This window comes from Tyto alba, unplaced genomic scaffold, assembly GCF_018691265.1.
Source record: "Tyto alba isolate M040663 unplaced genomic scaffold, T.alba_DEE_v4.0 Super-Scaffold_10, whole genome shotgun sequence".
NCBI classification, from domain to species: domain Eukaryota; kingdom Metazoa; phylum Chordata; class Aves; order Strigiformes; family Tytonidae; genus Tyto; species Tyto alba.
In genome coordinates, this window is record NW_024881262.1 from 20,290,699 (window position 1) to 20,306,223 (window position 15,525).

At 37.3% G+C, this 15,525-nt stretch overlaps 1 protein-coding gene across 1 annotated transcript in view; it reads left to right on the plus strand.

Annotated features, from left to right (window-relative positions):
• CUL3 (cullin 3) overlaps positions 1 to 15,284 on the plus strand; it is a 59,389-nt gene extending 44,105 nt beyond the window's left edge. The window contains exons 10-16 of the mRNA XM_042796556.1: positions 809 to 916; positions 4,248 to 4,372; positions 4,717 to 4,813; positions 6,341 to 6,475; positions 11,533 to 11,719; positions 13,475 to 13,620; positions 14,298 to 15,284. Of these exons, the coding sequence (XP_042652490.1) occupies positions 809 to 916; positions 4,248 to 4,372; positions 4,717 to 4,813; positions 6,341 to 6,475; positions 11,533 to 11,719; positions 13,475 to 13,620; positions 14,298 to 14,429 (930 nt within the window). The 3' untranslated portion in view covers positions 14,430 to 15,284. The remainder of the gene's footprint in view (positions 1 to 808; positions 917 to 4,247; positions 4,373 to 4,716; positions 4,814 to 6,340; positions 6,476 to 11,532; positions 11,720 to 13,474; positions 13,621 to 14,297) is intronic.
• Positions 15,285 to 15,525: the final 241 nt, after the last annotated feature.

Sequence of the window (15,525 nt, forward strand, 5' to 3'; positions counted from 1 at the left end):
AACTGATCCTCAATTTTGACCTTCATATTATATCAGGGAGTGAAGCCAGCTTGCATCAGATTTCTCCAAATTATCAGTATTAATTCTAAATTATCGGTGTATTAATTCCTTCCCAGTTACCTCTTCACCTCTTCTAGCCCAGTGTTTTAGAAGGCACGGGACATACATTTGTAAGATGAATCAGTGGACTGGAACAGCCTTCTTTTCTTATGGATTTGCACACTGCTTAGAATGCCAAAGCTGACATGTTTCCCTTTAACATATATGTCAAAGTATGTGTGAGATAGACACAAAGTCCTGTATGTACAACTGAAATGCATGTGTTTGTGGATATGTATCTATATTTGCACATCTCCCGGATTCTCAAAAAGTCTAGTAATCTCATTTGGTAATCTGCAGTAAGCCTTTAAAATTACACTCTTAGGACAACAGGGGTTTTTTTCTGATATAAATAAAGTTTATTTCCCTTTACAGTATCATGCTGAAAAGTAGATGAAGGTATATGCCTCGATCTGAAGCTTTCACATATATATATATATTTTTTTTAAATGAGATAGGAAGCTAAAAAGAAATCAAAACTAGGATAATGGAGAAAAGAAAAGCAAGTTTTGATATGTGTAGGGTAAGATCCTTATTTGAAGTGTGAAACTTGTAAGTTCTGAAGGTAATGCAAATGGGAATCCCAGTAAGCAAATGTACAGAAGTCTAATTTTTGAGATTTATGAGCTAACTCTTAGTCTTGCAGTTCACATATCAGAAGCTCTGTTTTCATAGTGCTGGCACAAAAAGTTATCTTGTGTATTTTTAGACCGAATGTGGATGTCAGTTCACGTCTAAACTGGAAGGAATGTTCAGGGACATGAGCATCTCAAACACAACAATGGATGAGTTCAGGCAACATCTTCAGGCAACCGGGGTAAGAGCGTGGGGGTTTGGGTGCTTGTCCTTGTACTTCAGTACGAACTCTAGACCGTTATCAAGAATTTGTTAGTATATGTATGTGGAAAGGCCATGGTTAGCGTGCTCCAACTGTATTTCTTCTTCTCTGTTCCATATCTTACACACTTTGTTAGTATTTCCTGAAATGCAAAAGTCAGTTCGAAGGTTTGTGCACAGCGTGTGTAGGGCTAATTTAATTCCATAAAATCCTGTTTCAGCTCCAATGTGTGTCTGTGCCCTGAGGGCCGGGCTCTGCAGTGGCCACCAGGGGGCGGGTGCCCCCCCCTTTCCCAGCTGTTTGCCCCCCTTCCTTCTTCCCCAGCTGTGGCGGCCCCCCCCGCCCCTTCCTCAGCTGTGCACCCCACCCCGAGCTGACAAGTGCATTTCAGAAATGCCGTGTCACCAGCACAGTCTTCCCTTTCTCACTCTCTAAAGGCAATCTTGGTCGTGACCTGTATTTTATGCTAACAGCCAGACAAATGCTGCAGGTATTTGACAACCGTACAGTCTCATGTTTAACTTCCTGGACACAGTTACTGGCTTGACGAAAAGCAGAACTGCCATTTTAATCAAATTGCCAAATAGGGACTTAATTGTTCAATCAGGAAGTATTACACCTTGTTGTAAAAGCGGACCTGTGGAATATTGCATAATGGAGAGATTGCTGCTGTTTCAAGATACCAGTTTCTTGCTCTAAACACTTCTTTTTCTATACTGATATTCAGTAGCACTTAATATAAACAGCCAGGTAGCTCCTTATCTGCAGGTAAGTAAGTCTGTATATCAGGCATGCTTGGATTAGTGTCAGAAATCTGAATGCCAGGAATATGCGCGTGGGTATACTCTGTCCAGTGACCCTGGTTGTGCAAGATGATCTGAAATCTTTGCTGTCTTGAAGCAGTTGGCTGAAATCTTCCTCATCAGCATACTGTGAATCGTCATGAGTGAAAGAACAGGATGTTCTTAGAGTGGTTTCAGAAAAGGTTGTAGAGGATATAGATAAAAAGGTGTCTGTAGACAGGCAGCTTTATTATGGCTTTTTTTCTTTAGAGGCTAACCATGTTTTCCTTCCAGAATGCTTGAAATACTGATTTCAAGAAAAATTTGTTAGAGCATTCCCATTTTTTAGGTAGCATGCAGGACTTGGGGTGTGTGTGTGTGTGTGAGAAAGATTCACATACTTTACATGACAGTTTTCCATTAAGTGAGTTAATAAATGATGTCTCTATCTCCTTTTTAGCTATGTACAGCTAGCTTACAAGATTAATATAAAATTTTAACAGATATTCTCCTAGGCCTTATTTGAAACTTGTTTTTTTTCTTGGCAAGGGACCAGCAGTTCACCTGATGATTGCCTTTTGGTCAGCCTAATCATGGCCCTTTAATGACATTTCTGAACTACTTATTTATGATGGAAGGGTATATATTTCTACTAGAGTTAATAATATTTGAGAGGAAATCCAAACAGATTTTTGGTTTTTTTTATGTTACCCTTAACTTTCTGGTGAATACTGTGTTTTATATGAAATTGTCCATTCTACTCCTTTTTAAATAATTTGTGTACCTTGAATATGTATGTTGCCTCCTGGAGGAGTCGGGCATCTGCTCTTCTCTAAATAGTCCTACCTGCAAAGTCTCCTGCTGGATCCTATATCCTGAGATAGAGGTAGTGCCAAGGACTGCGTAGATGATTGGTTTGCTGTCAGTAAGTGGGAAGCTCAGCAGTAGGGCAAGTCCAAGCTAATAGATTCCGAGTAATTTTTGCAGCTGTGATCCTGAAACTTCCATGTGTTTGGAGTTTTGTAAAGATCGGATTACTTCAAGTCACTTTCCATTAATTCATACCATTTTTATGCTGAAAAGACATCTTGTAAAATAAAGTTCTTCCAAAACTTTTTCAAGTCACAGACTTCTCAGTGCTCTGTATAATGTATGATGTGAGGCACTCTAAATTAATGCTGTCTACTGGTAAGGCTAAGACCAAAAAAATTCAGGAAACAGTTGCCATTTCAACTAAGATGTTTCAGTTGCTGATAAAGGTATTTTCTGTATCTTTCTGTCTGCACTGATGGCCTTTCCCTACACTTTGGCTGGAGGGAAAAAACTGTTGAAGCTTTTTTTTAAAGTGATTCACAGGTTAGCAAGTTTTCTGTGTCTAAATGGCTGTTTGACTTTTGTGAGCCTCATGACATTGGTGATATGAAATTAGAAGCATGGCAGTAATGTTGGCTACAGAACAACCTTATACGACTCTTTACATACTTTTGCAAATTGTTCCTCATAAACCTTAATGAAATTTAATCAAAGGGATTTCTGTATGAGGAGCCTATCACCAGTCTGTCTAATTTTTTCAGAAGTTTCCTAGGCACAAGTTTGTTGATGTACACAGGCGTTTAACACGCACAATACAGTAACTCTTCCGTAGTCAGTGGCAGTACTACTCTGCTATTTATTTAATAGTGGAAGCTTCTGAGTTCATATGACAGATTTTGACCTTCTAAAATACAATGTACTCTATTTCTATGTAATAGGTTTATAACAAGCTGAAAATGGTATGCTTTGTTTTTTCTTGTCCATAATGTGTGTTCTTTGAAGGTATTAGTTACACCTTGTAGGGCTGAAAGTAGTCAATTTTAAGTTTAATAATATTCACTTATTTGATATGCCTAGTGAGGATTATGCCTCACTGGTAGCCAGATGTTTATCACCTACTAACACAACTACTTTATAGATGAGCATTTCAGTTGTAGAATGTTTCCTAACCACTTCTGAATATTTATAGTAATGGCTGTCTTTAGGGAAAGTGGCTAGGTTGTGTGTGTAAAAGTGAGTAACTGTTTACATTGCAGTCCAGAGGTAAATTGCAGGAAAAGCTCCCTATGGTTTAACATTAGATATTCAGTATTTACTCTCTGCTTCCAGAGAGTAAATTTGTCAGTTTCAAAATAACTGTTTATACGTCTAGCAACCTGGCTTTACTGCAGGTGGTCAAAAACCTGTTTAGAAAGAATTGTTACATGCATTATGAGTTCTGTTTATGATCAAACATTTAATTATTGGCTAAGAATTTATTGTGTTAAATTCTGTACACTCTTAAATGCCAGAGGAGAATGCTGGAGGAATTTTGCTGTACCATCTATTCTGATAGTGATGAATTCATTAGTCTGGCTTTGCAGAAATAATGTTTATAGATGTATGTCTCGTTCTTAATCTGTGAAAATCCTATACATTCTACACTGATACAGAAAAAATGGTAAAATGTGGTCCTGTTTTAAAATAGTGGATGTTTTTCTTCCAATTGTCCTTAGGTCTCATTAGGTGGTGTTGATCTTACAGTGCGGGTCCTCACAACAGGTTACTGGCCTACTCAGTCAGCCACACCAAAGTGCAACATCCCTCCAGCTCCCAGACATGCTTTTGAAATATTTAGAAGGTATGTGTTAGAACAGATTTTTATGTAGAGGTTTTAAGAAGAAACTTTCTAAACTTAACTTACAGATGTTTTACCATTAGAGTTGGTAAAGACATGCTAGTATACTGCTCTTCTTCAGTTCATGTGAAAATTAGAGAACGCAGTAGTCACATTGAGGCTTGAGTTTGTCAGAGTTTTTAATTAGAATTCTAATGAGGTAGTGTTTTTAAAAAGCGAAATTTATAACTTTCTTAAGGGTGTCCTTAATGGCTATGAAAAGTCTGTGTAACTGTTTAAAGCAATTTCCTCCTAGATACAGAATGTGAACTATGTATTATTAAGTTTTCAATTCAATTATATTACAGATTTTATTTAGCCAAACATAGTGGGCGACAGCTGACACTCCAGCATCATATGGGTTCTGCAGATCTCAATGCCACTTTCTATGGGCCTGTTAAAAAGGTAAGGTATTAAGATTATGAAAATACTCTATTTTTTTAAAAAAGTGAATGCACATTTGCAATAACTTCGGAATTTTGTAAAATAAAAGCTTACTCATTGATAATACAAGAATAGGAAAAGATGCCTTCCATCAGCTGTATAATCTGATTCTTCCTGTGTAGTAGCTTTTGACTTTTTGTTTTCCCCCCATTATAAATCTGATCTGAATGTGTCACTTAGCATCATTTTTGTTCCCTCGCAGATGAGTAGTAATTTTGATCTTAAAGGGACTTCAGTGGTCTGAGTGTGGGTTTTTTTGATTGTGAATCAGTCAAAAGTGAAATGAAACTTGTTTCTCTTTAGAGTAATTTCTGTTAATATGAAAAAGTCTTGTTAAGCCGAGTTTAGTCTGCTTTTCATATGCAGAGTACTAGCAATGTAGACAACATGTTTTTAAACAAGAATCTTAGTAGAGTTTGTAGAAGTACAATGCTTAATGTTTATGTATACAAGAAAATAATTTGCTAGTGATTTAGGCCAGTTCTAAAATGCTAAGCTAGAGTTAGTAATGGCATGATGCTTGGGAAAATAGAAGGCAATGAAGAATTAAAACAAAATTCTTACAACACAGAGCATTAATAATATGCATTTGTGAGGATGTTAAAATGATATTGTTGTAGGATAAATAGTTCAATAATTTTCAAGGTAAGAGTAAGAAAATGTCCTGGTTCGGGCTGGAATAGAGTTCCTGTTTGTTTTAGTAGCTGGAGGAGCTGCAGCACCCTGAGACCCCAGGGGCTCCCCAGGTCCCAGTGCCCTCACCTGTGTGCGGGGGTGGGGGGAGCACAGCTGGAGGGCTGGGCCCCGATTGGCTGATATTCCGTGTCATGTGACATTGTGCTCATATAAAGGCAGGAGAGGGCTGGGAGAGGCTGCCACTTCTGGGAGTGTGGCTGTGGTGACTTTGTGTTCGGGATTGCTGGTTGGGAGCAGGCGGGTGTCGGTCGGCGGGTGGTGAGCAGCTGTATTGTACATTACCTGCTGATACTGCTGTCAGTGTATTATTTTGTTACTGTTATTGAACTGTTTTTATCTCAACCCATGAGTCTCCCTTTGCCCCTCCGATTCCCTCCCCATTCCCAAGTGGGGGGAGGGTGGGTGAGTGACTGTGTGGCATTTAGCTGCTGAGTAGGCTCAAACCACAACAGAAAACTGGAGGGTGGGCAAGTAGTGGAACAGGGGCCAGAGAGGTGGTGGAGTCTCAGTATTTGACTGGACACAGCCCTGAGCATCCTGCTCTAGATGGCCTGTCTTTGAGTGGTGGCTGGACCGTGGGACCAACAGAGGTGAACCCAACCTCAGTCACCCTGTGATTCTAAGACAGCTGCTGGAAAGATGTTCTGCTTACACTGCCAGGTGTATGCTATTCTATCATTTGTGTAGACTGGTCTCCTAGATAAATACGTCATCATGTAACTTTCATCTTACCAAGGTAAAATATTTTGCAGTGGAGAGTAATCTAATAGTAGTTTTGGAATTTTAAAATAGGAAGATGGCTCAGAGGTTGGCGTAGGAGGTGCCCAAGTAACTGGCTCAAATACACGGAAGCACATATTGCAAGTATCCACTTTCCAGATGACGATATTAATGCTCTTTAACAACAGAGAAAAATACACATTTGAGGTAAGTGTTACAGCTTTCTCACCTGATTTTAAATAACTGTTTTGGACACTTTCTTGTCCTCTTGAATATACATTTGAAGACCAGGTGCCTCTCATTATATTTGAGTGTAGATCAGGCCAATAAATACAGGAAGCAGATCATAAGCAATGCACCTGGGAAGCAATCCTAGGGGAGAAAATTATTTGGCAACAGTAGTTTTCAGAAATGTTGGAGAGTTGTGAGTGTGGTTATTCTTAGGCCATACAGCTATAGAAAAGCTGAAGTTGGAATGCAGCAGGTGGCTCCATTTGCTCACTTTATGAGAAACTGAGTTTAGTGGCCAAAGGGTGGAGAAGTGTTTGTGTCCTGGCTTCTTAAACACTGAAGTGCTTAAATTGGCAGGCTGGAGTGAGCTGTAGCATGAATCAAAGACCTTTCATCCCTTCTCCAAGCTGATGAGCCAGAAAGGGCAATGAAGATGGTTCAGATAGATTCTTAACAAGGAGACCAGAGTGGGATTGCTGGGAAAGGTTGAAGTAGTCAGCTGATAGATGATGATGAAGGCTTTAGGAGTGGAGGAGGATCCTGCACTTTGAGGTTTGAGCATCATATTGTTAATATCAGTTAATAGTTTTGGTTTAGACACTGTCTTCTGTTTGAGAGCACTGGCAGCCTTGAAAAGCAGTATGGGTGCAGTTTGTAATGGAGTGGATTTCCATGTTTTCTCATCTACTTTTGACTGTGCTATGCATAGTAATTGATTGGCCTTTTTGTTTGGATTTTGTCTTCAGCTTACTTGGCATACTTCTAGCCTGTTAATAAAGAATGTTTCTTTGAAATAGTCTCAATTGGGATTAAGGAAGGCAGGGTTTGATAAGAGGCTCTTACTAAACTACTCATGGTTTAAAAAGATTATTTTAAAGCACAGAAAGTCCTGTGTGTTGTGAAATCTCTTGCAGGAGCATTACAGCTTTAGGTACTTTCTCCGCTGAATACTTGCGGGGAGGGGGACATGGACACACAGGGAGAAGAGGGGGACGTAACAGCTCATTTTTCCTTGAAGCTGGTGTTGAAATGGGGCTGGTGGCTACCTTATTCCACAAAATTGTAGGCTTTATGAGGTAGTAGAGCCTCACCCATATATGAATGAATAAATAATACTTTAGAGCAGTGAAAAATATAATTTTTAATACATGCTCTAAATTATAGTTTATTTTACTAAGACCAGATGATAGAAAAATATATCTGTGTGCTTTTAGGTTTGTATGTTTTGCTTATTTCTGGTTTGGGAGTTCTTAAACTCTTACTTTGTGTCTCACTGTAATGAAAACATTAAGAAGGAATATTTGTTTTGTTTGGTTTCTTTGGTGAAGTGTGTGGGAGTTGTAGTAACTCTAGCCAGGAAAGTTTATGAAAAATTAAGAGTAGAATGAATTTTATCTTTGTTCATTGATTATTGCATACTATGATTAATTGCGGAGTGCTGGGCAACTATTACTTTTCTGTCATATCAAATTAGTGCTTTTACTGCAACACAGCATGAGAGATGACTTGTGATGTGTGCTTGTGTGAGCATAAAACTGTCTGATATACAAGTGTTTCTGCAGGTTCACAGCTGAACAGATTAATTTGAAGATGCCTTCACAGTTGAACAGACTTTGCTGCTTTGTTTTGTATTCAGCGTGATTATTAATTGCAAACTTGACAAGATCCTCACAATAATCCTAATAGCCATTAAGCCATGTGATTGAGAAAAAATGGGATAATGATGATGTAAAAATTATGCATAAGGTGCTACAGAAACTTAAAGGATTATTACATAGCAAAATGCCTTCACAAAAATGTATGAATTTATTGTATTCCTATAGAACAGCGTTTTATTTATATATGCAAAAGAACGGGTGGCCATATGGGTCTAGGTTAATGCTACTTGAATCTAAGAGGAAGGAACTTCATGCAAGCCTTCAAAAGAACGCTAATTTTTTCAAATAACTCGATTTCTTCTGATCAAGTCTTATCTTAATACTTAACATATTTTTCTGTTAGTTTACAGCATATCAGTATTTTAAGAGGTGAAATGCACAGGTTTTTAACAATGACATCAAAAATAAGGGGGAAATTTTGAGGTTTTTCTTTAGGTTTAACAAACAAGAAATACAACTGCAGCTGTAGTAGAAGTAAAATTGCTGAATAATTCCACAAAAATGAGAGATTAGAACTTAAAACTGGCTTGTTTTCTCTTTTGCTGATATCTGCTTTGGAAGACAGACAAGTTGAAGTCTCTAAACAGATTTTTTTTTTTTTCTTTTTGTCATTTCAACAAAATGACATAATGTTTTTTTAGTTATAATTTGCTTACTTTCCTTCTAAAACTTTTTTTCTGTGTAGAACTGGACAGAAGCTGTTCCATACCCAGAATCATCTCTCTTGTAGCCCCCAGATAGATCTCATTTGGTAATATTTTTAGAACAAAGATTGTATAATCAGTTCTGCTTTTATGCACGACTATAGTGTGGTCTCTAAAATAAGGCATTTTTGGAGGTGGGAAAAAAACGTATACATTTTTCACTGCTACATCAAATGTCTATATAAAAATACGTTTAGAAAAATGATATGCTACAGACTGAAGGAAGAAGAGAGCACAGGAACATCTGTTATCCCCATTTACATTCATAGCTACACTTTTTAAATCCAACTTGAAGATTTTGTCTTCTTCTGAGGCAGCATATTGCAGTGCAATTCTTTCTGTGGTTCGTATTTTAATTCCAGCTTATAAATTCTAAAGCCCAAATGGTTCTCACACGTTGGTGGCTGAATCGGAATGCTACAGAGTGAAGTAAAATTTACACAGAAATACATAGTGGTTAGTATAAGGGTGTTTAGCATAAAAAAAAACCCTTGAATGCCATTTTAGCTTTGTTTCACTTTCATCAAAAGCAGAGTATATGTGTTTCCTTATAGAAATGATTTAATTTTGAAAGGATTCATTTTAGGTGTTGATCAAAAATCAAAGTTTGGGAACCTCTGTGTCACAGTCATTATATCATAAGCTGGATTTGGTTTGTGACCTTGAGGCTTTATACTTAACCAAAGTCCTAAAATCTAAGTGTCACCTTCCTTTGGTTTGTTAAATTTATGCAGATCAATCCATTTCAGTAAGACTTTTTGTTCTGACCATATAAAGGATTATAGTGTTTTAGGGATTTTTTAAATTATTTTTTTAAATCCTACTTTGTGCTGGATCTGGAAAAAATGTGTGAAAGTGACAATTATGTTTTAAAAAAAAAGCAACAAATGAAAAAACAGTAACTTTCTGTGAGCTGCTTGGGAAGAGGCATCCTGATACTATCAAATAGTTAAAAATATCTGGTTACATGTCACTTCTTTCAAATAGTATGAATGCTTCTGAATGCATGATGCTGAGAATACTCTTAAGTTTAAGAATGCTTTATTATTTCCCAATCATCCATAAGCAGTAGGTATCAAATTCCAAAACTTTTGCATTTTAGTTTCACTAATTTTTTTTTTTTAAATTTACCTCATTCAAAACTAATCTGAACTCATGTAAGAAACACAATTTCACATGATTTCACATCAAGTCAACATTGTTCATGTAATGTTGGATCTGTAGTTGTTTTTTTCATATTCTGTCTGAGCCTTGGCATCACAGAGACCTGGTAGTGAGGTGTTATATATGACATGCACTGCAATTAATGACAGAGTCCAAGTAGAGGCCAATACATCCAAATTATTTTGATTTCATGTTGTCAGTGGTGCATGGCCACAGAAGTGGCATTTTTTTTTTCTGGATTGATTTTAGAGAAACTTGAGTACACTCAAGAAATAACATCATTTAATAGAGTACTTAGTTGTACTCTGAAGTTTGATTTTTCTGGTCACTGTTTAAAGAACTTCTAACAAGTTCTTTACAGATCTTAGCATTTGATCATTGGAGTTGTTACTGATGCTTTTAGCCTGAAGGTCATCAGTTTGACTTGTGTGTCATGAGAATTAGGAATTAATGGGGACAGTGTAGGAGCTTGATACTGCACTTGGAACCGAACGTGGGGAAGCTGAGATGGTGACAGCTCTTGTGGACAGTTACACGGCTGTGAGGTTTATTTTTTCTATTTGGTAGTTTAATCTTTAGTTGCTAGAGGTCCCTCAAGAGTCTGAATGGGAATGTGAGTCAGCAGTGTCTGCAGTTTCCTCAAACTAGAAAAAGGAAGAAAATAGAGATAAGGCTAAAATGAACTTCTAATAAATGGAAGCTCAGTAAGCAAGTTAGGTTTGAGGAAGGAGTAGTAGTTGGGCTACTCCCAGAGCACGTAAAGACATTCTGCATCCAGTAAATCACTTACTAACTCATGATTGCTGGTGATATGGCTCTCAGCTGAACTCTGAAGAACAATGTTGTAAAAGCATGTACATAACTTGTTGCACCTCTGTCGTAGTCTTAAAAGATCATACATTTGCTGCACTATGATGGGTTTCTTTGTATTTCACCTGGAGAAGTGAAATGCCAAGGGCAACTGGGCTGTAAATAGTTTCAGGTTATTCAGAAAGGAGGTGTAATCAATCTGGAGTATTTCTGTGTTATGGTGAAACTAGACTTTGTTTGCTTCCATTAGTTTCAACAGTGCTGCTGAATGCAAAAGCACAGTTCTTTGTCAGTAATGCTCATGAGCATCATGGATGTTTTGCATCACTGAGTTACTTGGAAGGCTTGGTTTCACTGTTCCGCACACGTTGGAGATGGTGAACAAATCCTTACAGCCTTCTCAGAAATTACAGTGGGATGAAACAGCTGGTTGTTCATTCCTCTGTTTTCAGCTCCTGGTGACTATTTGCTTGACAGAATTCACTGTCTGTATGTTGATCCAGGTGGATCATTTTTCATAGTACATATTGAGACTTTGCTACCGAAATAATTCTAACCTTTCAAGCCTCACGACTGTCATAACAGTATTATTTTGCATGCTTGGAGGTGGATATTTTAAGCAACCAGTGCAGTTGTTTGCAAAACATGATGCTTACTTCTGCCATATCCATAAACTAATCAAGACATTTTTCTTTAGGAAATTCAACAAGAAACTGATATCCCTGAAAGAGAACTGGTTAGAGCCCTACAGTCCCTTGCGTGTGGCAAACCAACACAACGTGTTCTTACAAAAGAGCCTAAATCAAAAGAAATAGAAAATGGTCATATATTTACAGTGAATGATCAGTTCACATCTAAACTACACAGAGTCAAGATTCAGACGGGTAAGTGAGCTTTTATGTTCTATTGTCTTGCAGTCCCAAAACTGCCTTAAAATGTTGAATTATCTTTTACAAAACTGATGTCCATACAAGTAAAAGGAATAAAATAATATATTGTGTTGATGTTGTTGACGATGATTGGTTGCATCAAAATGAAAATTTAAATACTGAGAAAAGTATGGAAGTCAATTAAGCCTTTTACTTTACAAAACTTGTAAAGTAAATTATCTCTTAAAAGGAAATGTTGAAAGAGGAATAAAATTCAAATTAAATAGTAAAATTAAAAATATGCTGCTGCTTGATTCAGAAATAGGAAAATTGCCCCATAAATTGCTGTACTGCCGTGAAACTGAGTGATGTTTTCAGCCCACGATTCAGCAGCCATTTCCAAATGCCAGGTTTTGGGCAGTGATTTGGGTTTAACAAATAGAAGGAGCTGATTGGTACCATAACACTTCATTAGCTCATCAAAGTCCTGGTTTGTGTTATGCATAAGTAATCTTGATACCTTTAGTTTAGAAAGCGCTCTGGAAATAATTTCTTAGTTACAGCATTACTGTGGATATACTTCATAGAGTGTTTTGGAAGATTAGTTCTTAGTTTAGTACATCTAAAAATATTTTCTGACTTAGCAGATCTCAGTACATAAAATATACAGCATCACTGGCAGTGTTTTAAGTGCAACCATGGTAATTCACATGCTGTTTGTTGCACGTAATGTAGCTTGTTGGGCTCCTGTGCAGCACGCTGGGCCCAGGGGTGTAAGCGTGTAAAACCCAGTAGTGCCTACGTACATGACATTGCATGTACCCCTCTGCGTCAGCGGTAGCTAGACTGCCTTCATGCACATGCAGAGTGCTGTGGTGGCAACACATTTCCCATGTCTGGAGAATGTTTTTTTGCTGGTGACCAGGAGCGCAGCAGCCAGATAAGGGTGTTGAGAACCCTCTGATCAGGGACCAAGGCACTTCCTGGCTTAATTAAAATAAATTCCATGACAACTGTTTGAGCTTTAGTGGAATTCTGCTTTTTCATTTCCACTCCACAAATGTCTCTGAATATGATTTGGGGTTCAAGATGGTTTTAGAGCAAATTTAATACTTGTGGGTTTACACCAGATACACAGAAAGAAGATTTCTTACGTGTATCTTTTTAAAACCAACAAATACTTGGGGCTTTTGAGTGAAGAAGGGGGGAAAGTGGTGTAGCAGTGTGGGAGGAGTGCTTGGTTGTAATGATGCTTGGGTGAAAGGGTAAGAAAAGCTAGACATAAGGGCAGAAATAAAGCACGAATAGAGAGGAGAACGGAATACAAAGAATATAAATGAGTTGGAGAGGACAAAGTTGGACTATTTCTTCTGACTAATGAACTTTTAAAAGTATTTAACTAGTTTGCGAAGTAAGTTTTCAATCCTTTTTCTGTTTTAATTAATGAATTATTTCCTATATTAAAGAGAAAAATACTTAATGAGAGTGTGGAGGTTGGTGGTGCCTGGAAGCAGATTTGAGTACTGTTCAAATTTTAGCATAGCAATAATTAAATAACAGATTGTTACCTTGTCAGTTGCTATCAAAATATGCCAGAAAGTGTTAATATGTTCTTGTGACTGCTTTTCACAAAAAAGTCAAGTTTGAGAATGTCAAAACTCAGGAAAATATAACTTGATGTCTAGATGAAATAAATAGTAAAGCTAACACACAATGAAAAAAAATCTTGATTTTGCTAACATGCTTTACATTCTCTTTATTTTCTTTAAGTTGCTGCCAAACAAGGAGAATCTGATCCAGAAAGGAAAGAAACAAGGCAGAAAGTAGATGATGACAGAAAACATGAGATAGAAGCTGCTATAGTTCGGATAATGAAATCTAGAAAGAAGATGCAACACAATGTGCTAGTAGCAGAGGTATACTTGTACACAGCTTTGTTATGGGCTTGGGAATTCTTTTTCCTTTTCCTATTAATTCATGAAAGTTACAGAGCTCTCACTAGTATGATTCTGAAAGGCTTTTGAGAGATGCTGTTGTGCATCTGAAGACATCTAAGTCTTCACCCTTTGTTTTAGGATGTATTCATGGGTATATCTTAATTTTCCTTCCTTCTTTTAATGCTGTTATGATGTTATCAAATTCCTTGAAATAACAGTTGGCAACAAAACCCACTGTACTTAACATTAATTATTTTCTGCCTTGATCTTGTTACTGACTGGTTGGTCCAGGTTAGAGTGATTTGAGCTCTTAGCAGAGAGAGGGAAGGAGTCCTGCTGCTCCTAACTCCTAAGTTCTGACAGTGTCAGGAGTAGTATGCATTTTCCACTCTTGAGCTCCTGTAGGGCTGTGAAATTGCGAGGATTCTCAGGTTGTGACCGTGCCTCTGCAGAGGCTCAGTACTTTGATTCATACCCCAAAATAAGCAATCAACTGATGGGGGAAAAACTGTCAGAAGTTTGCAGACTGCTTCTTATGGTTCATGGTTGTGGCCAGTCCTTCCTAATACATTTTTCTGATTTCTTTGGTCTGTTAAGATAATTATTGATCTTACTTGCCCTGTGATCTTATTACTGGTTTTGATCTTACATTTTAGGTAACTCAGCAGCTGAAGGCCCGATTCTTACCAAGTCCGGTTGTTATTAAAAAACGTATTGAAGGACTTATTGAGAGAGAATATTTGGCACGAACACCTGAGGATCGCAAAGTATACACTTACGTAGCATAAAATGCGTTCAGAAAATTTGATTTATTCTTGGACTATACTCTTCGCATGAACTGGGAAGTTCTTTTAAATCATTAATATTAAGACGACCATCTCTTCTATTAAATTACAATACATGTTCTAGACCATTCAGATCAAGGCTTTTACTCCTTTTGAGAGTTTTCAACATCGATTGATTGAGCTTCAGGCTTTTCAACGTTATCCCTGTAGAGATCATCCTTACAATTCTTTGGGAAAATGTGAATGTGCCGCGTTTGTTTTCAATACTGTATGAAAACAGAAAAATAAAAACAAATTTAGAAAATACAGCTCATTTAAAAAAAATAAAATTGTTGGAATTTCATTTCCCCAGATCTTCAGTGTTGATGTAAATGTGTTTCTGTAGTGTTGCTTAGCACTTCGCGCATTGTATAAGTTGGGTTTAAAAGAAACCACAACTGGTAAGGCAAAATTCCCAGTTATATTGCTCTGCTTCAAATGTTTCTTTAACTAGCCATGTTTAATTTAAATATTTGGTAATTTTTTGAAGACCCGAGAAGCCAACTTGAGCATGTTTCACTCTTCCAGCTGCACTCGCTGTTCCAGCAACATGAATGAGGAACTTCTGGGGGCTCAGAAAAGACCGTAATAATTTTGGCTTTCCCTTCTGTAATTTCAGTTCTTCTAAATTAAACTCTATATTGATTAGGTTTGTTCTGGTTTCTTTATAGGAAAAAGGAAAAGATTTTAGTGTGTATAAACTGTATAATAATTTTTGCTGTTGTACTCACTGCTGATGGTGGATTGTACAGGGCGATGTTTTTATTTCACTAAATGTAGACAAAATAAATTTAAAATAAATGGATTTAGTGTACACAAGCAACTAATTCAAGTGTGTTAGCGTACAGGGTTGACAATCTTTTGGAACTAAATACTGTTCCCTGGGGAAACGTACTGGGATTATAGTTTGTTAATAAACATCATAGATGGATCTGTAGCCCCAGGGCTTCCCATCATAAGTGCATATTTCAGAAGATTAAAGTGAAGCCAGCGTGCACTATTTGTTTTTAAAAATGCATTTTAAACATGCAATAAACAATTGTTACTGTAATGAAATTTT